The sequence below is a fragment of the Hemiscyllium ocellatum genome, chromosome 39 (genome assembly GCF_020745735.1).
Source record: "Hemiscyllium ocellatum isolate sHemOce1 chromosome 39, sHemOce1.pat.X.cur, whole genome shotgun sequence".
NCBI classification, from domain to species: Eukaryota; Metazoa; Chordata; class Chondrichthyes; order Orectolobiformes; family Hemiscylliidae; genus Hemiscyllium; species Hemiscyllium ocellatum.
In genome coordinates, this window is record NC_083439.1 from 33409043 (window position 1) to 33433729 (window position 24687).

Below are 24687 nucleotides of genomic sequence, written 5' to 3' on the forward strand. Positions count from 1 at the left end.
GGGCCTGCCTGCAGACCCAGCAGCACCCGTGACTGAGCTTCATTCTGCTGGTTATTCTGATCACCTGTCAGCTCCCAGCATAGGACACCATCCCAGTAAGGGCAGAAGTCCCACTAGGAGCTTGTTTAGTCCATGCATAATGATTTACTGCTGGGATTGGGTTCTGAGCAGCCAGTCAGCTGAATGCCAACTTTTTGTTAGGAGTGGAGTGAGGCACCTGAACTCTGTACTGTTCACCCGTTTTTTTTCCTGCAACGTTTTAATCTGCACCCTACTTTTTTTAATTTCAAAATTATATTTTATTCATAAAATATTTTGATATCTATACAATTGGTGATGCCATACTTAGGCACACCTTGCATTTCTTTACATACAGAAATCGGAATTAATCATTCGTATATACAGGTCTGTACGTTTACCATCTATATATTTAGCTGAGGCTTCAGCGGAGCCTACTGACTGCATGGGCCCCCTGTTCTTCTTTGGCAGGCAGACATTACACGGTGGTCTTTCCCCACCGTGCCTTGGTGGCAGCTGTCCCAAGCTTCAACGCATCCCTCAGCATGTAGTCCTGGACCTTGGAATGTGCCAGTCTGCAACACTCAGTTGGGGTCAGCTCCTTCAGCTGGAAGATCAGCAGTACTTGCTTCAAGTGTACCTCACGTCATCTGGTTCTTTTCACATGGAAGAAGTGAAATAGGATGTTATGGACATGGTACCTCCTTTACCCAGTGAGAACTTGCCCAATTTGTATTAAATTTGCACTTAACCATTCTTCTTTCTTGATATCCTCCATCCACTTCAATCATTTTGTTGTTCACTTCTATAGTCTTTCTTAATAGTAGTAATACATTTTTTGCGTTCCCAACCAGAGCTATACGCAGAATTCTCAATGTGGTCACACCAATAACATGTAAATTGGCAGCATTATCTCACTGTTTTCGTTTAAATTGACCTTTTAAATACATTGCAACAACTAATTTGCTTTACACACTCCCCACTGTGTTTTGTGATAGCTTCTGTTTATTGTCAATCAGGACTACCAGATTCTTCTCAATTTCCAAGCTCATCGTTCTCTTTTAATTTAAGCAATAATTTCTTACCATAGTTTATTTCCATCTGAAGTACTTTGTGTTATGTGCAATTGAATTTCACTTGTTACTTATCTGTACAATTCCCAAGTATGTTTACATTAATTTGTTATTCGTTTTGTTCAATTTTACATTGTATCATCTTCATTCGCTTTATGTCTGCCATTTTCTATTGTGTTTGTGTCTCCTAACAGCACATAGTTTCATTCATATATCATAAGTTATGTCCCAAACTGTTGGATCTAATTATTAACATACTCCCATGCTGTTGACCACATGACCCATTACATTACTTGGGGGTGGGTGTTTTTATTTAACAGGTTATAACTGAGAGTAATACGATTCACAGCATTGATTGTCTGATATTCACAATTATTGATATCCAATAATAATTGAATGACAATAATCAAGCATATATTTCATAACACTTAGTTAAAGCATATCTGAATTTTGAATCTGTGTATTCAGTGGGCCAGACCTTCAAAAGTATCCAATCCACCACCCAATCTTTATTCTCTTTTCTAACACATATAAATAGCAATTTGAATATACAATTAAATCACTAAGTAACTGGTTATCATTCAGTATTGTTTTTATTGCCCCAACCAGCAACACACACATATGTAACTCCTTAATTTGTTACACTCCTTGACTTTCTCAGGCAGGTCTTTAATCATTCAGGATTTGACTGAATCAAGAAAGCTTCACTGCTTGTTCAAAGACTGTGATAACTTGTTATTAATTAAAACTGCCTGCCTGGATTGTCTTTTAATTAGGTTTGCTGTCTAAGCTAGCTATTGTTCATCACTGCCTCTGTTTAAAATAAAGCAAGCTTGTCTTATGATTTTGCTTTAATGCTTTTAGTAGCACCTCCTTTAAAATGTAAATGCTTGAAGGTAATATTATTTCAATGTACAAATTAACTTATTCCTGACAGTATACATTTCCTTAAATTATGCAAGACCAATATTTCATATTATTTAATGAGCATCGTGTATCTGAATTTAAGAGATCCACATTGCTTCACCTACACATTTGGGAGTCTATAGCAGCCAAGTGTCTATGGCCAATCATTAGTCAACTTAATGCTGACAGGTGCCTATCAGTGATCAAGACAAGCTAGAATTTTTGTTTGTCCAAAATAGAGCGCACACCCTCTTCCTGAAAGGATTCACCTCAATTGCCAAGCCCAGAGAGCTTCAGCATGTGTAGGCAATAGCCATGGGTTAGGAAGTCTCCTGAGAGTGGAAAACGCTATAGGAAATGAACTACCCTTTGTTGATGTACAGTTCTCGGTGTTGCCAAATCTTTTCCCACCACACATTGCCATTGCAGACTCTACAGCACAGCAGTGACTCACTGTCCTGTGTATTACAATTCTGCAAATTTTGATCTTCACGCCAAAGGAAAGTCTGTTCACACACACGAGAGAGCAGGTTGCCAAGACTGCTTGTGGCAATCTTTATATTGGCTATTGTTGTTTCTGGAGGAGCATTGGGCATATCTGCACTGCTCCACATGAAGCAGCAGCATTGCCTCATTTATTGTAAATGGAGGACATAAAAATGCATTGCCACCAAAGCAACACAACAAAGTAAAGTGATCCTTAAATTCTCCAGGGAGGACTGTAAATTGCTGGTGCATTATTTCTAGCCATTTAAACCTACCTATTACAATTGTTTATGAAGCCAATAAAATTTACGAAATTCAACTTAATCTGACACTACTGGAGAACAGAAAGCAGCTGGAAATGAACTGAGCTTATGAAGCAAAATAGCTGTCTACTGGAGATGATCATGAATAATGATTGAACTGTAGTTCATAGTTTTAGCCTCAAAGGACTAGCTAACTGCTAGCAAGGAAGTCAGGTATTGTTTTAAATGGAAAAAAAAATAACGTGAATGGAAAGTGAGAGGGATGTAAAGAACTTGATTGCCAATAAATAGAAACTCTCATAGCAATACACATTGGGTGTGATTTTGGGATGTATTTAGAATGTCACATGGAAAAGCGGTGATGTAATCTCATTGCTATATAAATCATTGGTGCAAACACACTTGGAATCTTGTATGCAGTTCTAGTTGCCACAGCACGGGAAAGGATATTGTAGCTATTGAAAGGTATAGCTGAGAGTTACCAGATTAATTAAAGAGGCTGGATGGATTGGATTTAAAAGAATGACCAGAAAATAGGGATGATGTGACTGATGTTTGAAAGGGTCTGAGTAACATAAAGCATGACAATCTGTTTCACTGTCCAGAGCCAACAAACTAAAGGATGTTGTATGCACTTTCAGGGCCTAATTTCAAATCAGTAGAGAAACGCCATTTCAGAGAGTGAGTAAACCTATGGAATAATTCTTTAGGGAGTAGGTAGTGTAATTCTTCCAAATGACCATTTCAATATTTTTAGAAAATATATTAGGATACAATAATTTAAGATATGTCATATGGTAAGTGTGTTGTACTTAGGAGTAGCAGGTGATTTTGAATCTATAGTTCCAAAGCTTTCCACTCAGACAGTTTTATTACTTCTTTCTGAATTAATCAATGGAGATTGACTGCTCTTATTAATCAACAACTGTTTTATGACACACAATGTCCAAGCAGATTAAGAGGGTCAGATAAATATCTGTCTTTTTCCCATCTAGCCTTTTGTGTGTGTTCTAGAGAGGCTGATTAACTTCATTGTACAGTCTTTTGCAATGCTTTCAGTTTAAATGTTCACAAATTTGCCTAGTTTTTGCTGAAAGCCATGTTATTGTCTGGTGTTTGTAACTGAAAGAGATGGATTGTCTGGTTTGTGTCAGCTGAGATTGCAGCTAATGCCAGAGATGCAGCCCTCACCCAATTTTCTTTCAGCCGTGGAAGTGAAGGATTTGGGAGCTGAGCCTCAGCTGGCATTGTTTGCACCGAAGTTGCCAGAAACTAAAGCTGTCCGGATGGAAGTGCACTTCTTATGAGGTGAGATGTTTTTAAAATGCTGAGAGTGGCTGCTGAAGTACTGGGAAGCAGATTGCATTCCCACTCCTCCCCACGTCAACTGGATCCCATTGCTTTGAGAGAAAATTAGGTGATGTGCATGTGAGGCCAAATAACAGAGCCAAGCATACTTGCAGTTTGAAAGGTGGAGCTTCACTGCTGAAATCTATGATTAGTGGCACTGGGTTTTGGATAGAACTCAAAGAATTTCAAGGATAACACATGGGCTGTGGTGGTTTAATTACTACTTCATTGATACTTGTGGTGTTATGACACGCTCTTGTATTAGGAACAATATAGAAATCTGTGTGGTTACAACACCTGCATTTGTTTAGCTCCTGCAGGGAAAGGTCCACAAGCTATCTGAAAATTTGAAGTTGTTGTGCTGAAAACTTTGAAAAACATAAGGATAGATAAATTCCCTAGGCAAATGAGATATAGCTGAAAATTGTGTTGCTGGAAAAGCGCAGCAGGTCAGGTAGCATCCAAGGAGCAGGAGAATCGACGTCTCGGGCATGAGCCCTCCTGAAGAAGGGCTCATGCCCGAAACGTCGATTCTCCTGCTCCTTGGATGCTGCCTGACCTCCTGTGCTTTTCCAGCAACACATTTTCAGCTCTGATCTCCAGCATCTGCAGACCTCACTTTCTCCTAGATGAGATATACCCAAGGATACTACAGGAAATGAGGGGCGAGATTACGGCACCTTTGGGGATGATCTTTGCATTCTCACTGTCCACTAGAGTAGTACCAGATGATTGAAGGATGGCAAATGTTATTCCCTTGTTCAAGAAAGGGAGTTGGGATAATCCTGGGAATTATAGACTAGTCAGTCTTATGTCAGTGGTGAGCATATTGGAGAGGATTCTGAGGGATAGGATTTATGATTACATGGAAAATCACAGTTTTCTTTGAGATAGTCAGCATGGCTTTGTGAGGGGCAGGTCATGCCTCACAAACCTTATTGCTGCAAATGTGTTGCTGGTCAAAGCACAGCAGGTTAGGCAGCATCTCAGGAATAGAGAATTCGACGTTTCGAGCATAAGCCCTTCATCAGGAATAAGAGAGAGAGAGCCAAGCCGGCTGAGATAAAAGGTAGGGAGGAGGGACTAGGGGGAGGGGCGATGGAGGTGGGATAGGTGGAAGGAGGTCAAGGTGAGGGTGATAGGCCGGAGTGGGGTGGGGGCGGAGAGGTCAGGAAGAGGATTGCAGGTTAGGAGGGCGGTGCTGAGTTGAGGGAACCGACTGAGACAAGGTGGGGGGAGGGGAAATGAGGAAGCTGGAGAAATCTGAATTCATACCTTGTGGTTGGAGGGTTCCCAGGCGGAAGATGAGGCGCTCCTCCTCCAGCCGTCGTGTAGTTGTGTTCTGCCGGTGGAGGAGTCCAAGGACCTGCATGTCCTCGGTGGAGTGGGAGGGGGAGTTAAAGTGTTGAGCCACGGGGTGATTGGGTTGGTTGGTTCGGGCGGCCCAGAGGTGTTCTCTGAAGCGTTCCGCAAGTAAGCGGCCTGTCTCACCAATATAGAGGAGGCCACATCGGGTGCAGCGGATGCAATAGATGATGTGTGTGGAGGTACAGGTGAACTTGTGGCGGATATGGAAGGATCCCTTGGGGCCTTGGAGGGAAGTGAGTGTGGAGGTGTGGGCGCAAGTTTTACATTTCCTGCGGTTGCAGGGGAAGGTGCCGGGGGTGGAGGTTGGGTTGGTGGGGGGTGTGGATCTGACAAGGGAGTCACGAAGGGAGTGGTCCTTGCGGAACGCTGATAGGGGAGGGGAGGGAAATATATCCTTGGTGGTGGGGTCCGTTTGGAGGTGGCGGAAATGGCGGCGGATAATACGTTGTATGCGCAGGTTGGTGGGGTGGTAGGTGAGAACCAGTGGGGTTCTGTCTTGGTGGCGGTTGGAGGAGCGGGGCTCAAGGGCGGAGGAGCGGGAAGTGGAGGAGATGCGGTGGAGGGCATCGTCGATCACGTCTGGGGGGAATCTGCGGTCCTTGAAGAAGGAGGCCATCTGGGTTGTGCGGTGTTGGAATTGGTCCTCCTGGGAGCAGATGCGGCGGAGACGAAGGAATTGGGAATATGGGATGGCGTTTTTACAGGGGGCAGGGTGGGAGGAGGTGTAGTCCAGGTAGCTGTGGGAGTCAGTCGGTTTATAATAGATGTCTGTGTTGAGTCGGTCGCCCGAGATAGAAATGGAAAGGTCTAGGAAGGGGAGGGAGGAGTCTGAGACAGTCCAGGTGAATTTCAGGTCGGGATGGAAGGTGTTAGTAAAGTTGATGAACTGTTCAACCTCCTCGTGGGAGCACGAGGCAGCGCCGATACAGTCATCGATGTAGCGGAGGAAAAGGTGGGGGGTGGTGCCAGTGTAGTTGCGGAAGATGGACTGTTCCACATATCCTACAAAGAGGCAGGCATAGCTGGGGCCCATGCGGGTGCCCATGGCAATTCCTTTAGTTTGGAGGAAGTGGGAGGATTGAAAAGAGAAGTTATTCAGGGTGAGGACCAGTTCAGTCAGTCGAAGGAGGGTGTCAGTGGAAGGGTACTGGTTAGTGCGGCGGGAAAGGAAGAAGCGGAGGGCTTTGAGTCACAAACCTTATTGAATTCTTTGAGGATGTGACAAAACCTGATGATGAAGGTAGAGCAGTGGATATGGTGTACATGGATTTTAGCAAGGTGTTTGATAAGCCCCATGGTAGGCTTATTCAGAAAGTAAGGAAGTATGAGATACAGGGAAACCTGTCTGTCTGGATTCAGAATTGACTGGCCCATAGAAGACAGAGGGTGGTAGTAGATGGAAAGTATTCAGCCTGAAGCTTGGTGACCAGTGGTGTTCTGCAGGGATCGGCTCTGATACCTCTGCTCTTTGTGGTTTTTATCAATGACTTGCATGAGGAAGTGGAAGGATGGGTTAGTATGTTTGTTGATGACATGATGGCTAGTGAAGTTGTGGATAATGTGGAGGGCTGTTGTAGGTTGCAATGAAACATTGACGGGATACAGAACTGGGCTGATAAGTGGCCGTTAGAGTTCAACCTGAAAAAGGGCGAAGTCATTCACTTTGGAAGGTCACATTTGAATGCAGAATATAGGGTAAAAGGCAGGATTCTTGGCAGTGTGGAGAAACAGAGGGATCATGGGGTCCACGTCCATAGATCCCTCAAACTTGCCACCCAGGTTGATGGGGTTGTTAAGAAGGTGTATGGGGTGTTGGCTTTTATCAGCAGGGGGATTGAGTTGAAGAGCCACGAAGTTATGCTGCAGCTCTATACAGTCCTGGTAAGACCACATTTGGAATATTATGTTCACTTCTGGTCGTCTCATTATAGGAAGGATGTGGAAGCTTGAGGGAAGGTGCAGAGGACATTGACAAGGATGCTGCCTGGACTGGAGGGGCAACAAAGGTTGAGGGAGCTAGGGCTTGTTTCATTGGAGCGAAGAAGGATGAGAGGTGACTTGATCGAGGTGTAGAAGATGATGAGAAGCAAAGATAGAATGGGTAGTCAGAGACTTTTCCTGTGGCGGAAATGTCTATCATGAGAAGACATAATTTAAAGATGATTGGAGGAAAGTTTAGGGGAGATGTCAGAGGTAGGTTCTTTATTCAGAGAGTGGTGGATGCGTGGAATGTACTGCCAGCGGTGGTAGTAGAGTCAGCTACGTCAGGGATATTTAAGCAACTCAAAGATAACCATATGGAAGGTAGTACCATTGAAGGATATGCAGGTTAATCTGATCTTAGGATAAAAGACTAGCACAACGTTGAGGGCTGGAGGGCCTGTACTGTACTGGTAAATGTTCTTTGATATAAGAAATCCAGGCCTGTGTTCATCATGGTATTTCTCAGTGCACTCATTGTTAAACCATTGGGCCACACTACTCATAGAATTATGGAGTGGTACAACAAAGAAGCAGGCCATTTGGTCCATCATACTTGTTAGAATTGTCAAAGTAATTCCACTTGCCCTCTCTTTCCCGCTGTCCTTTTTGTTTAAACATTTAAGTATTTATCCCATTCTGTGATTGAGGTTACTACTGACTCTGCTTCTACCACCATTTTCAGGCCATACACTCTGGATCACAATAACACCATGTCTTAAAGAAAAGCTCCTTGTTTTGTTTCTGGATCTTTTTGCCGATCGCCTTGAATCCATGTCTTCCAGTTAACCAATTCTCCTGGCACTGATTCTACTTAACTGGACCGTCAAAATCATTATGATTTCCTAATTTTGTTCTCCTACTTTTGTAGTAAGTGGAAAGCTCTAGTACATTTGCAAATGTATGCAATGACAGGCTAGAAAAAGCACTCTGGTCCAACCAGCCTGACCAACACAATTGACGTGTTGTACCACAATTGTACACAAAATAAAGACTCTCACTCCATCACTCGTGAACTCCCATATGATCTAGAATGCCAGATAAAAATACAGAGCAATTTTGTAGACATAATCCCTCCCTCTCTCCCTGGTCCAGAATTCATTGAAGTGCTTAATATTTTTATGAGGTGATTTCCACCTGAACCAGAAACAAGTCCAGCTGCCATGTTATGGAAGTTTAGCGAACCAGCATCTGTTGCACAAACCAGCAGCTGGTTCTACTTGTTTACTATTCTTTGGAAACAAACCACCTTGTGCTATCTAACCTACATCTGGCCTTACACAAGTCGACACTCTTGATACTCCTTAGCCCTCAGCTAATTTGAGCAAATTCAGTTCAGAGACAATCTATCACTTTTACTATTGTACTAATCTTAAATAAGAACACCTCTAGATTAATGCTGCTGTAAAGTATAAAGTCTTAGCTTTCTTAGACTACCTTAATCCCCAGATTAAAGTTTAGTTTGCCTTTTCCTGTGCCCGTTTTCCACATGCTAAATGTTACCCACGTTGTGACTGGACATGGTATTCCAACTTAAGGCTTGACCAAGAGTTTTTGCAAGAGCGGCACAGTAAGTTTCCTCTCATACTCAATTGCACTATGAGCGTATCCAATACCCTATTCATTCTGGCTTACACTTTGCCTCATTACTTAAGAACTTTACAGATCCATGTGCTGGAACACCTTTATCAAGTTTTCATATTCTCTCTCAAATTCTTGAGTTTGGCTTTCAAGATTATGTTGAATCTTCATAGAATCCTACGGCACAGACACAGTCCCTTTGGCCCAAACTGGTCCACGCTGACCAAAATGTCCACCTACACTAATCCCATTGCTCTGCACTTGACCTATACCTTTCTAAACCTTTCCATATCTGTGCCACCCTCTGTGTAAAACTGTTGCCCGTCAGGTTCACTTTTATTCTTTCCCCTCTTACCTTAAACTGATGACAGAGCCTGAAAGGCTTTTGCCCCACATGTTGATTTTCCTACTGACCAGATGCTGCCTGACCTGCTGGGCTTTTCCAGCACTACTCTAGTCTTGACTGTAATCTCCAGCATCTGCAGTATCCACTTCTGCTTTAAACTAATGCCCTCTAGTCATTGATTCCCCAACCCTGGGAAAAAGACTGAGTGCACTCACCCTATCCATGCCTCTCATGATCTTATACAAGATTTCCCCCCCTCAGTCTCCTATGCTCTAAAGGAAAAAAAGTCTTAGTTTGTCCAACCTCTCCTCCTAACTCAGATTGTTGAATCCTGGCAACATCCCTGTAAATTTCTTCTGCACACTTTCCAGTTTAATAAAATCTTTCCTATAGCAAGGTGACCAAAACTGAACACAATACTTCAAGTGCAATGTCACCAATATCCTGTACAACTGCAACATAACTTCCCAACTTCTATACACAGTGCCCTGACTGATGAAGGCCAATGTGCCAAAAGCCACCTTCACTGCCCCGTGACTCCACTTTCAGAGAACCGTGCACCTGAACTCCAAGATCTCTCTGTTCCACTACACTCCTTAAAACCCTATTGTTCACCATGGAAGTCCTATCTATCCAAATATATGTAGGGTTGCAGTTTTTCAAATTAAACATCGCACATTAAATCTCTCAACATGTCAAGGTCTATTTAAAGCAGTCAAGCATTGTATACAGTCTTAACAATCACATTGATCTTAATAATATCTGCAGATTTTCAGATTGCATGCAGATTATTAACAAAGAGGAACAGAGCCAATGTAATTCCTGATGTAGTTCAATTATTACCACGAGTTCCTAAAACTTCTTTCTAGTAGAAAAACCTCTTTTGTGGTGCTTTGCCAAAAGCAACTTTCAATTGATTCTTCATTGCATCATATGAGCATATTTTTCTTGTTGCAGGTTTGCGAAAGTTGAAATCAGTTCATCAGCACCAATCGTTCCATTTAGGGAGACTATCATTCGCCCACCAAAGGTGGACATGGTAAATGAAGACATAGGAACACAACAAAAGATTGCTGTTATTCACCAAAAGAAGGAGGATCAGAATAAATATCCTGAAGGTGTCATTGTGGATTCCGATGGCCTTGTGACCTTGAACACACCTAACAAGTTGTCCATTCTCAGTGTGAGAGCCATGCCACTTCCTGAAGCAGTGACACAGTTGCTGGAAGAAAGCAGTGATCTGATTCGTACAATAGAGCAGTTCAATCTGTCAGTAAAAGAAGGCAGAGATACACAGGAGATCAATCCGACAACACTTGAGGCCATCCAAAAGTTCAAACAAAAGCTGGAAGAGAATTTTGTTGGTCGAAAATGGAGAAATGCAGTTGACCAAATTTCATCATTTGGACCACGCCGTTGTGGCCCTAATATTTTACTAAATAGATTGGAAAGTTATCATAGGCCATCCATGTGGCAGTGTCTTGATAAAACCAGGAAGGACTTGGGGACATACAAGGATTTTGACAATAGTATAATCAGTGGATTTCAGTTGGCGACTCTGTCAGGTCCTGTGTGTGAAGAGCCTCTGATGGGTGTTTGCTTCACTTTAGAAAAGTGGGACATGAGTAAAGTGCAACAGCTAGTTCAAACACATAACCAATCTTTGACAGAGGGACAAATAACAAAGGTTGAGGAGTTGCAGGAGCAAGTAACTTCAAATGAAAATATCCTTTCTGAATTGGAGCCTAGAATGGAAAAGCCAGCAAGACCAGGCGATCAGATTCAGGAGAGTCAGACTCCAGCAGAAAGTGTGGCGGATAGTCTGTGTAACTCGGAAGCCAAGCTTACAGATTGCTATGGTCCTTTCTCAGGCCAGCTCATCGCCACAATGAAAGAAGCTTGTCGTTTTGCATTCCAGGCACGACCTCAACGGCTCATGGCAGCAATGTACACGTGTGAGATAATAGCAACTGCAGAAGTATTAGGTAAGATTGCAAGAAACAATTATCTTTATTTTAAATTGTGCACTTTTTGAGGAAAACTTGTTGACTGATGAAAATAGTGTATGTGTAACCTTGCCAAGAGTTTGAGGTTTTAGCTGCATAGCTGCCATCTACTGATTTTTTTGTTGTATATCTGTAAATACCAACCTGAAATATTGAGGATATTTTATTAAGTTTTAAAATGATACACAAGTGGAGGTTGTTGTCATTTTGTGGCTGTTCATAGAGCTCTTTTTATTAGAGGATTGTGTAAGTGCCTGGGAAATAAATCAGAGATTTTAAGGGGGAGATGAGGAAAATGTTTCTATGTAGCAAGTGGCAGTAACCTGGATCTCACTGCCTAAAGGGTGGTGAAAGTGGAGATAGTCATTGATTTCAAAAGGAAATTGGATGGACATTTAAAGGAAGTCAATTTGTAACTATGGAGCTAAAGCAAAACAATGGGATCAACTGGTTTGCCGTACAGAAGGCTGATGTGGACATGATGGCCTGAATGGCCTCCTGCTGTACCACTATGCCTCTGGACTTTGTGCTGCAAATATTCTAACCTGGAAAACAAACCATACAACAACTATACAAATGTTGCTCCATTTAAGAAGTTAAATTGACACTTCAATTGACAGGGGCATAGTGGATATGAAATGTCTGTTGAAATAGTCCTTCACTGATTTAATTTGAATTAGAAATACAAGCTGTGCTGTGAACCAATAATGCAGAAATTGAAGTATTTCTAAATTTACATTCATTATGCAACCGAGATGCTCAATTTATAGAATTATTTTTCTTCTGACCCTGCCTCAACCCATCTGTTGATGAAAGCCTCACCCTTGTTTTTGCTGCTTCCAGACCTGATTATTCCATTGCTCATTTGGCTTTCCTCCTTTCGTTTACCAGAGCTTCACATCTTGGATTCTTATTGTTCAAAACCCATTGTGATCTTGCCTTCCACCACTACAATCCTCCAATTTCTCTGTGTTCCTCTAATTCTAGCTTCTCCAACCAGCTTTGGTCCATTATCAGTAACTGTGCCTTCAGTCTGGAATTTCCTTCCCAAACTACTTCAGTTCTCCACCCCTCTTTCATCAGACACTTTCACCAAGTATTTAGTCACCTATTCTAATGTCTCTTTTTTTTTGGTTCAGTGTGATTATTGGTTAAATATGCTTTTATGATGCATATTACATCAATTTATTATGTTAAAGATGCCATATACATGCAAGATTTTAATATACACTATGTGATTGATTCATTCTAAATTTTTAATTGCACTGACGTCTCTTGTATTGTTCTGGATTATGATGTGGGTTATTAATTCAAACATACAGTAGTAAGATCAGTGAAGTTACCATGCCATTTGCAGTTTAGTTCGGAACTTTCGAAGTAATGGATAACTTGAAAGTCAATAATAGCTTCCATAAATTTTAGAAATGAACAGTGAAAAGGCAATGAGGTGGTAGTTTACAAGCATGAGTGTTAACACCATCTAATGAGAACGGATTCGAATGCCTTGTCCTCCTATCCTTCCATATATCAGAGTATGAATAACATCAGAGGAGGTTTAATGGGTGAGAAAGGACAAGAGTTGAAATCAGCTCTGCTGATCTCAGAACATTCATTTGGTCACAAGTTAACAATGCATTTATGCCATTAAGTCTGGTTAACTGCAAGTTAAATGTAGCTGAAGATTAGATTAGATTAGATTACTTACAGTGTGGAAACAGGCCCTTTGGCCCAACAAGTCCACACCAACCCTCTGAAGAGCTATCCACCCAGACCCATTCCCTTACATTTATCCCTTGGCCTAATACTATGGGCAATTTAGCATGGCCAATTCACCTAATCTACACATTTTTGGACTGTGGGAGGAAACCGCAGCACCCGGAGGAAATCCACGCAGACACAGGGAGAATATGCAAACTCCACACAGACAGTTGCCTGAGGCGGGAATTGAACCTGGGTCTCTGGCGCTGTGAGGCAACAGTGCTAACCACTGTGCCACCCACGATGGGTTGGAGGAAGTTACTGAGTTAGGGAGGAGCAAAATTATGAAGTTACATGAGGACGAGCACATTGACAGAACCATTTCTGTCTCATACGATTGTGTTTCATGACTGTAAGTAGCATTTGTTATTTGTTCAGTAGATTGAGAACCTGATTCAAAAGTCTTAACCTGAAAAGGACACAACAGATATACTCGAGTCTCATGTATTTATTCTTCATTGTAGATCACAAATTTCTATAATGGCTGCTACTTACTGTAGATCAAATTCTATTCAGCGACTCAGGTAGTATCTGTGAGAGAGAGAAATCAAGTTAATATTTCAGGTCAATGACCTTTCTGTAAGGATGGAAGGTCATCAGCCTGAACTGTCAACTTTGTTCACCTCTCTGACCTGTTGACTGTTTCCATAAAGTTCTGTTTTGGTTCCAGATTTCAAGCATCCACAGTTTTTTGTTTTTATTTTTCATGGATTTGTGTTCTAATTTTTTCATATGCTTTCACAGGTCGGGTCTATGCGGTCCTTTCAAAGCGTACAGGCCGGGTGTTGCAAGAGGAGATGAAAGAAGGGACTGAAATGTTCATCATTAAGGCCATTTTGCCAGTTGCAGAGAGCTTTGGCTTCGCTGATGAAATCCGGAAGCGGACAAGTGGCCTAGCCAGCCCACAGCTGGTGTTCAGTCACTGGGAGGTAAAAAACAAATAATTCCATATGGTGTGGGTCCTTAATGTTCTGCAGAAGTTGGAGTGTTCTGAAAAAATAGATCTGACAGTAAAGAAAGTCACAGAATTGAAGAATGAATCCTCACGAATAGGCTCTTTTAAAATTAAGTTTGCACTGCAGCAATTTTCATGATGTCAGGCAGTCACAACTCGGTAGCCAATGTCACTTTATTTTTGCATTTTAATGTAGGATGTGTGGCAACCATCTGCATACAGTAAAGAACTCATAAGCAATGATATTTAAGGGATGAATATTGATTTGTACTCCGAGAAGAACTCCACTGCTCCTCTTTAAATTGTACAGATTTCCCCTGCTTTTCGAAAGTTTGTTTCACGTCACTTTGCTTTTAGGAAAGACCTACATTAGCACCTGTTTTGCTAAGCAAAAGAGATCTGAAAAGGATTTTCACTTTTTCAAAAAAACTGTGAAATTTTTCCCATATAACTTAATGCTTTTTCGCCTTACGCCATTTCGGCTTCTGAAAGATTTCATGGGAATGCTGTACTTTTGGATAGCGGGGGATACCTGTACCATAAAATTTTCTTTGTTAACCTGAGAGGATAGATATTGATTTAGAGTCTCACCTAAAAAGATGGCATTTCCAATAGTGCTGTGTTGGAATGTTAGCCTAGATTTTGTACTTTGATCTTAGGGGAGGGAGTTAAATCCTGAACTTTCTGATTCAGAGTGAAGTGTGCCACCACTGAACCAAGACTGATACCTTGGCAATGTGCACTAATACATTAAACTGGGAATGTTGATGATATCATTTGGAAAACTGCGCTATCAAAGTGACAAATTGTTGCAAAAGTTGGTTGAGCAGCTTGGAGTTAATGATTTTACTTTTGTTTCTAAAATCATACTCTTGAAAGCTATTTCTCATGTGAATGCCAGTGCTTAGTTTTAAGGGGTCTGTCAGATTACATTTTTCTCACAGAAATTGCCACAATGTTGGATAATGAACAGCTGTGACATAATCAAGAAGTTCCAACTTTTGGTCTTTTATGCTTGCAGCCACAATACCCAGGCTTTGAGAATAAGAACAAGCAGAGTATACATTTTCTCAGGGTGTTGTTAGAAAACTTAAATCAATACTATGGTACTGAACTAGAAACCCAGATGTTGAAAAGTCAGATTCCACCATGGCAAGTTGTTGGACTGTAGCAAAAACTCAATTGATTCTCTGTTTTTCGGGAAAAAATGCCTGCTATCCCTGCATGACTGCAGTCGCATATTTGCTTCTTATTCTCTGAAGCGATGAGGCAAACCGTTTTCTGATATGTCTACAGAAGTCCCAACCCTCACCTTTGGGGATGGATAGACATAGATAAATAAAAATGAAACTCGAGATTTTCAAACTCGCAGTACTTTATTTTCCATATATTAATTTTAAGCGGCAGAAATTCAGCACTGTGAGTGTCATTGCATGATTATAAAGTCAATCCACGAATACTTCTTGAGCTTTGGAATTAACTTATGCAACACAGGGCAAAATCAGACTGTGCTTAAGGTAAAGTCTAATACACCCCCATCAATTCTGGCAGAAAAACAGCAAGAGGCAGACATCTGCAGTGCTAATAATAGCAATTTCATTTTTCTTTTAAATCAGCAAAGTATCTTCAAATTAATCATGTTTACTAATGGTTGATTTTTTAAACAATAACAAAGAGGAAAAATTCTTCCAAGTGAATCAGTGAGTTAAACAGAAATTGATCAAAAGGAATTTTTCACAGGCTCATTACAAGCAGCAGCTTCAGTTTTTCCCACCCGATACTCTCATCAACCTTCCTGTCCAGTTGGCCGACTTCCAACTAATTGGCTGACTGTTTACCCCTTTAACTCCGAGATCATTCTGGAAAGAAATGTTATGTCCTGTCTTCTTTTCTCTATCAGAGACCATTATGTATCACTCTCCCTTGTTTCTTTCACATTTACTTTAACAATAAGACCCACAAACTCATGTCTGTATCTACCAAAGCCTTGCCTTGCCCCAACTGCCTGAGCACTGAACTCCCATCTTTCTTTCTTCACTTTCCCCCATCTTGCCTCCTATCTGCTGTAAGTTCATCTTGTCCACAATGTTCATATTGTGATCCCTTGGCCCTATTCCTCATAAACTGCTGATTACCCAACTTCTTCTGAACCTTGTACTGGCTGATATTGTTAATGGTCCTTTCTGTGTGTGGTGACTCTGTCCTTTTTAAATTTGCCATCATCAACATTATTCTCAAAAACCATCCTTTGCCCACTCAAAGGAAATCTCAGAAGTTATGAAGGACCATGGATCTCTAATAACAGTGTAGGTTCCACAACTGTAAGCACTGCAGGGTTGCAGGGCCTATGAAATAAATCAGTTATCTTACTTAATAGTCATAGAATCATTGATTCTCTACAGTATGTGAAAGCAGACCATTCATCCCATTGAATCCACACCAATTCTCCAAGAGCATTCCACACCCCTATCCTATCGCCATAACCCTGCATTTCCCATGGTCAGTCCACCTAAGCTGCTCATCTTTGGACTGTGTGAAACAATTGGAGGAAACCCACATATGCAGGGGGAAAATGTGCAAACTCCACACAGACAGATTCGCCTGAGGGTGGAATCGAGCCTGAGTTCCTGCTGCAGTGGTAACTGCTGAGCCACTGTACCACCCAGTCCTATTGGATTAATTATGTTGAAGGTCACCAGATGGGTGCTTAGAGATGCAGAATGGTTAGTTTAAGTTAGATAAATGTGCTACAAATCAGGGTAAGACTTATACACTTAATGGTAAGGCCCTGGGGAGTGTTGCTGAACAAAGAGACTTTGGAATGCAGGTTCATAGCTCCTTGAAAGTAGAGTCGCAGGTAGATAGCACAGTGAAGAAGGTATGCTTGTCTTTATTGTTGAGAATATTGAGTGTAGGAGTTGGGAGGTCATGATGCAGCTGTACATTGGTTAGGCCACTTTTGGAATATTGTGTGCAATAACGGAAGGATGTTGTGAAACTTGAAAGGGTTCAGAAAAGATTTACAAGAATGTTGCCAGGGTTGGAGGATTTGAGCTACAGGGAGAGGCAGAATAGGCTGGGGCTGTTTTTCCAGGAGCATCGGAGGCTGAGGGGTGACCTTGTAAAGGTTTATAAAATCATGAGCGGCATGGATAGGGTAAATAGACAAGGTCTTTTCCCTGGAGTGAGGAAGTTCAGAAGTAGAGGACATAGGTTTAAGGTGAAGGGGAAAGATTTAAGGAGGAACTTTTTCTCACAGAGGGTGGTGAGTGTACGGAATGAGCTGCCAGTGGAAGTGCTAGAAGCTGGTACAATTGCAACATTTAAAAGGCATTGATTGGATGGGTGTATGAAAGGAAGGGTTTAGAAGAGTATTGGCCAAATGCTGGCAAACGGGGTCTGTTTCTGTGTTGTATGTCTCTATGACACTGTGACAATGTATTGATACTGAAACAGAATGAAATAAAGAAATCAATTTTCTTTCTTATCAAATGAAATTGAGTAAATTCTCTGAAGTTTCACATCTGCTCTGATTCAACTATGTTAGATAAAAATTAGAAGGATTTAAGAGCTAAATGAGTATTCTCAAAATTACTGTTAAGAGCCTGCAATTTTTGCAGAGTTAGCACCAGAACTTTGCTGTTATAAATCTTTCTATTTTATTTCTTTATGTTTCTTTTTGGTTCACTTTCTTTACCTCAAAATCATTTAACGGTTGATACCTGTAGCACAGGAGGAGGCCTTTGGCTCAATCTTTTATTGCCAGCTTTTTCCAAGAGGAATTCTACACTAGCCCCCCTGCCCCACTGTCTCCATAGCTGGGTTTTTTTTTCATTTTTAAACTTGGGATTCTGGGGATGTCTAATTAGTTGAACTCTTAAAATGCTAGTAAAAGTTCTTCTCATTGTATCATAGCAGTAGCAATGTTTGCAATAGGGATTATTTTGAGATTTTGACCCTGCAACATTCACATAGAGTCATAGAGATATACAGCATGGAAACAGACCCTTTGGTCCAACCTGTCCATGCCAACCAGATATCCCAACCCAATCTAGTCCCACCTGCCAGCACCCGCCCCATATCCCTTCAAACCTTTCCTATTCATATACCCATCCAAATGCCTCTTAAATGATGCAATTATACCAGCCTCCACCACATCCTCTGGCAGCTCATTCCATACATGTATCACCCTCTGCGTGAAAAAGTTGCCTCTTAGGTCTCTTTTATATCTTTCCCCTGGCAACTCATTCCATATCCGTACCATGGTCTGTGTGAAAAGGTTGCCCCGGAGGTCTCTATGAAATCTTTCCCCTCTCACCATAAATCTATGCCCTCTAGTTCTACACTCCCCGACCCCAGGGAAAAGACTTTGCCTATTTTCCTATCCATGCCCCTCATAATTTTGTAAACCTCTATAATGTCACCCCTCAGCCTCCGGCGCTCAAGGGAAAACAGCCCCAGCCTATTCAGCCTCTCCCTATAGCTCAAATCCTCCAACCATGGGCAACATCCTTGTAAATCTTTTCTGAACCATTTCAAGTTTCACAACATCCTTCCGTTATTGCGCACAATATTCCAAAAGTGGCCTAACCAATGTACTGTACAGCTGCATCATGACCTCCCAACCCTCCTCGCTGTCCACTACACCTCCAATTTTGGTATCATCTGCAAACTTACTAACTGTACCTCTTATGCTCGCATCCAAATCATTTATGTAAATGACAAAAAGTAGAGGCCCAGCACCGATCCTTGTGGCACTCCACCGATCACAGGCTTCCAGTCTGAAAAACAACCCTCCACCACCACCCTCTGTCTTCTACCTTTCAGCCAGTTCTGTATCCAAATGGCTAGTTCTCCCTATATTCCATGAGATCTAACCTTGCTAATCAGTCTCCCATGGGGAACCTTGTCGAATGCCTTACTGAAGTCCATATGTGGCCAAGTCAAGATGATGAGTGATTTGGAAGATGATTTGAAAGAAGTAATGTTCTCACAGTACTACTAATGTTTTTCATGATGGTTTGGGTTCAGGAAAGAATGAACCATTGACCTTGTAACCTTGCCATTGTTTATACAGTTAGATATGATGCAACAACAGTGAATGTCATGGATGTTGAGTCCAGAGGAATTGGCTTAGTCCATGCTGTGCATAATTTGAAAACCTTTATTGAGTGTTGCAAAGTATCAACAGAAGAAACGAGGCCCATTCAGCCCAATAAATCCATGCCAGCATTTATGCTCCACGTGAACATCCTCCCAGCTTTCTTCATCTAAACAATCAACATATCTTCAACCCTCCCTCAATCTTATCCAGCCTTCCCTTAAGTACCTCCGTATCATTCACTTCAACTACTCCCTGTGGTCATGAATTCACATTCTAGCCACTATGATTTAAAAAAAAGTTTATCTCACATTTTTCTATTAATTTCATAGCAATTATCTCATAGCCTCCAGTCTGGATTCATTCAGAAGTGGTAACAACTTCTCTATGTCTACCTTTTCCAACCATTTTATTATCTTAAAGAGCTCTCTAAGATCACTGTTCCATTTTCCCTTTTCTAGAGAAATGATCTTTCTGATACATCTAAGCTGTATCATTTTATTAGTTTCTTCACCTTCTGGAATGCCTCTGATTCCTTTTCTGAAGATGTGAGAGTTAGAACAGTTAACAGCACTTCAAATTCTATACAAGTTTAGCATTATTTCTCTGCTTTTCAATTCCATCCCACTCGAAAAGAACCTCAGTATTCCCTAGTCCACTGGAGACAATGCCACAATCTCAAATTTCTCTTCTTAATCAGTGTCAGCCTTTTTATAAGGAGAAAACCAGGGATTGTAGAGCAGGGTGTTGTAGGAGTAAAACCTAACAAAGACTAATGCTTTTCATGCACTGCACAAATTAATGTCTGTTCTTCATTGTTATTAGGAAACAAAGAACCAGCCATTGCAGCTCTAATTATTATACTTAACTAGATTGGAAAGCTTATTTATTTTCAATACATGGTGGAAAACAAAATGTTCAGAGTTCTGAAGCCCAGATTTTCTGTTGGACAGACAGTTGTTGATCCAGCACGATGGGAGTTGCAAATGGGAATCATGAGGAGTCTCCATCCCAATACACTTGGAAGGAACTGCCCTTAAAAACTGAAGATTCTGCTTGACAATTAGTCTACCCTCAGAACTTAATGAAAGAATCCAGTTAAATTTGAGATTTCGGATCTGCCTTCACCAGGACTCGCCCCCCACCACCCCCACCCCCCACCCCAGGAGTCAACCCCCATTTTACTCCTTCCCCTCAGCCTTTTCCTCAAGCGTTCTAGACTCAAACTGCCTCTCTCCACCCCTTGCCCTGCATCCAGAATCTACTCCTTGCAGCTGACCTGCCTCTGCTGCTGACCCAAGGCACCCTCCTCTGCCAGTCAGTGAACCAGATTTCTTCAATCTACCCCAACATACTCCATGCACTTTATTGGCCCGTCTGCCACCTTGCATCATGATATCCAACTGCTGTACCCATCTGCACCCTAACCTCTTGCTTATCTTCTGTATTTACCATTTGACAGCACCTGTCAAAATAACTGTTTGCGGTTCTGGACCTTATCACACCAGAATACAACAGTCAATTACTGAGGAAAAGGATATGAGAGAACTGTCAGAGTGGAAGTGCAGCCACACATTTCTGAAGGAGCCCTGATCGCAGTCTTCTGTCAGGAATGCAGACTTTTCATAAAAAGTAAGGGGCAGGGAGACAATCTGAATGAGATTGTAAATGCTCAGAAACTTGAGCCCGTATGTTGTATTTTGTATTGTCTCTGCTTGCTGTGCAAGTTGTTTCGGAACTACATATCAAACTGCATCCAGATTATTCTGATTAGCTCAAAGGGTCATTTCACAATTCAGTAAAAGGCCATTCAACATGATAGAAATTTTAGCTGGGCTACTGAAGCGTCCTCTATGATCATTATGGGCCATGCATGCTCTGAATGAAAGTATTTATGATCCCCTCAAATAATCAATAACTCTTCTTGCAAAAATACAAGCAGTTAACTTTGATTCAGAATGCAACTATCCAGTACATAATAACAAGCAAGACTTGGAGCAAAATGAATAATGAAAAAAATTCATAATATGCAAAATGACTTCCAAAATAAAATGCTGATTTTAATATTTTAGCTTGCATGGCAATGGTTTCATAGCAGCATATTTTACTTTGCATTTATATCTTGGACAGGGAAATCTAGACAGGACAGAGGGAAATGGTTGTTGTCTAATTAAAACTGTTAAATATTTATAACTTCAGCATCACTTAATTCTAAGATGCCATTATTGTATTGGTTATCTTTGAAGCATAAGCCTTTCATTGCTGTGTTTACATATATTATTTATAGTAAGAATTGGAATCACGTCAGCAAAGCAATCTGTTTTCACAGCGCCCATTTCTAATAGTAAAAGACTTTAAAGCTTCCAGAGCCTAAAGCTCCTATGAGCATCAATGCCAGTGGCGTCCATGGTTAGACCTGCAGTGGGGATGGATGTGACTGCCACTGCCGCTTCTTTCCTACTAATCTGCCCCTTTACTGTTCCGGCTGTGTATTACAATTAAATTCCTCTCCTAAGCAGAGTTAAGCAAAATGCAAAAAGAGGAATTTGAAACGTTTTAAAGTTCCTCCTTTTTATACCTCAAAAGCAAGCTCTACAAGAGAAGTCTAGTCAAAATTCTATCCTCTCAGTTAGTGCTACGATCCCAAATTTCTTTGGTTTACCAACTGGGCTCAATGTATCAAATGCTCACTATGAATTCTGAGTGCATATGACACGCAAGATCTAGGTTCTCCTTTTATCATTTACATACACTCCTGATTCTTTAAGAGACCTGTCCTCAGTGAGTTTTGAGAAGATTTGTAGCTCAGGCTGAGGTTTTGGATGTTGGTTTGCTCACTTACTAGAAGACCTAGTAGGGTAACGTAACGTCTGGAAATGAACCTTCCAGCTCAGCGAGCAAACCTACATCCAAGACCTGTCCTCATTTGAATACTTTTAGATTTTCAACATGACCTCTTCTTCCTAATTGGTCTTTGAAAATTTTATTTCCTTCTCTCTTTTTAGTTGTTTGTTTTTCCTACAGTTCTGCAGCTCAAGAAACTAGCAGTAGACTTTGGAGGTTACTTCGAACAAATATTATTCCTCGATTTCTCTGAGAGCCTAATGCCTTGCCATATAATAGATTTGGTCATTTTAGCACATTATCCAACTTACCAAAGGTCTGATTGGGCAGCAACATAAGTTTTGTTTTGTTCAATTAAGAATTCCACTTTTAGCTTTGTAGTCTGTCCCAGTGTTTCTTAACATTATTTTCAACTTGAACAATTGAAAATGATTGCGCAGAACCACTATTCCAGGATGTCTGACTCTTTCATTGGAGGATGCTATATGAATTCTGTCAATCTATCAGGGAAATAAATACACTTTCTGAAAACACGACAACAGCAATGTGAGTTCAATTCCTAAACTGGCTGTGGTAGGTCGAGAGACATCTCACCTTTTGGTCATATGCTTGCAGTTATGCAACATCTAATTAATCTTCTCCCCCTGTTAGAGAGAGCTGCCTATGCTGCTTTGTGACTATTGCTATTTACTATACCTTCAGAGGATTATTTCATGCATATTTTCTAATAGAACCTTTTTTAAGATTCTGTCATTGACAACATCCTCTTTCCTACATCAATCAGTGTCGCACATGGAAACGTTGACCCAAAGATGTCTTGGAAACCTGTTTTGTATGAAGCATGTTGGACCAATTATTCTCTGTTACTAGTATCTTAGAATGGTGCCTTTCAAGTGTTCGTAATAAAGCATATGCATTCTGAGGACAAAATCCTTCAGCTGGTCTGACTTGGCAATAGGCATAAAGTGAAATAAGTCCATTATTAAGCTCATCAGTATTTGTGCAAAACGTTGTTCAAATTTGCTAGTACATTAAGACAATTTCTCTGACAGTACTGAAACAATGAATGTGAAATCTATTGGAGCATAATGATCAGACACCAGGTTTTTGGTTGGCTTAAATAAAAACTGTTTAAGTGATGTATCCCAAAATGTTTCAGTATTATGGAGAGCCCATTGAGGACTGGTATTTCTAACCATATGATAGACTTGTTAATTTTAACTTGCCCAATGTTATCTGCAAGTCTAACATAAATCAAATAATCCACAAAACTAAATTTCATGATATTTCTGCACGCAGGTGGAAGAACGTTTGTTTCAAAGTTGCCTCTTGAATTTCAGCCAAATGTAACAGTGGATGCATGCACTTTTATTGCTGTGACCAACAAAAGAAAATCTAACATTACAATAGTGCAGCTTTTCTTTCAACATCTGGGTTTCGTTTGTATACATAGTTTTGATGTAAAGAAGTTAGCTGAGGTAATGATGGTTTGCCAATGATGCGGAGATAATTTGAAATGGTTAATTAAGAATAGCAGCCAGCATTAAAATGCACTGGCTGAAAAGCAACTTATTTCACAGCATGTCGACAGCACACTTCTTTTCGGACTGAAGGTTTACAGACCAATTTACTCTGTATTTACAAACATTAAGCATCTCTAACTCTTTATCAACAATATTCAAAGCTGCTGAGTTAGTCAAGGTGCATCTGATGGCAAAAGATTGTGGTATTGCATTATAAACAACAACTTGCATTCATATAGCATCTTTAATGTTCTCTACCCCCTTAAATAGTTTGTTTCTCCCAAAGTGCATCACTTCACATAACAATTAAATTCCCCCCACAATGCATCCACCCACTCCATTTGTGTCTTTATTCTTCTGAACTCAACGGATAACCTGTGCACTGTTTATGAGATTTCCAAATTTCATATTATCCAGAAACTTCAAAAGTGCAGCACCTAATCCCAAGTCCATATAATTCATATCAAAAAGAAGCTGAGCAAAACACTCCCAAAGGGGTCCTAGCTCTCTTCAGGATGTAAAACATTCATTCACCATTATACTCTATTTCCTACACCTAACAATTCCCAACCCAACATATCTCAGTTTAATTCTATGTCTTCTTTTTCCTATGGGACTTATCAAATGCCTCTCCATTATTTCTTCGAATTACTCAACCAGGAGAGAGAGCCACAATATGCCTTTAATACTCCATGCCATCTGTACCTCACTAATCCAGATTTCACAAAGTGAAAATGAATTTTGTCAGTGATTTTCCAATCTCTGACATCAAACTGGCCTCTGATTATCAAATTTATTATTGTTGCTTTTTTTGAACTGGGTTGCAATATTTGCATTGCTCCAGTCCTCTGGTACCATTCCCTTGTCCAAGCAGGATGATAAACTGTAGAGAGAGCTTCTGTTACCTCCGTCCCTGAGAAACCTAGGTTGCATCCCTGTTGGACTGGGTAGCTTGTTAACTTGTGACCAATGTACATGTATTAGCATTCCCCTTCCATTTCTGGAGTCATAAAGATGTACAGCATGGAAACAGACCCTTCGGTCCAACCCGTCCATGTCAGCCAGATATCCCAATCCAATCTAGTCCCACCTGCCAGCACCCAGCCCATATCTCTCCAAACCCTTCCTA

General features: G+C 41.0%; 1 protein-coding gene across 2 annotated transcripts in view; it reads left to right on the forward strand.

The window, feature by feature from the left end:
- The window catches only part of efl1 (elongation factor like GTPase 1), a 267202-nt gene that overhangs the window by 207062 nt on the left and 35453 nt on the right, over positions 1–24687 (forward strand). For both annotated transcript variants that reach the window (XM_060853105.1, XM_060853106.1), the window contains exons 18-19: positions 10329–11356; positions 13880–14064. In XM_060853105.1, the coding sequence (XP_060709088.1) occupies positions 10329–11356; positions 13880–14064 (1213 nt within the window). The remainder of the gene's footprint in view (positions 1–10328; positions 11357–13879; positions 14065–24687) is intronic.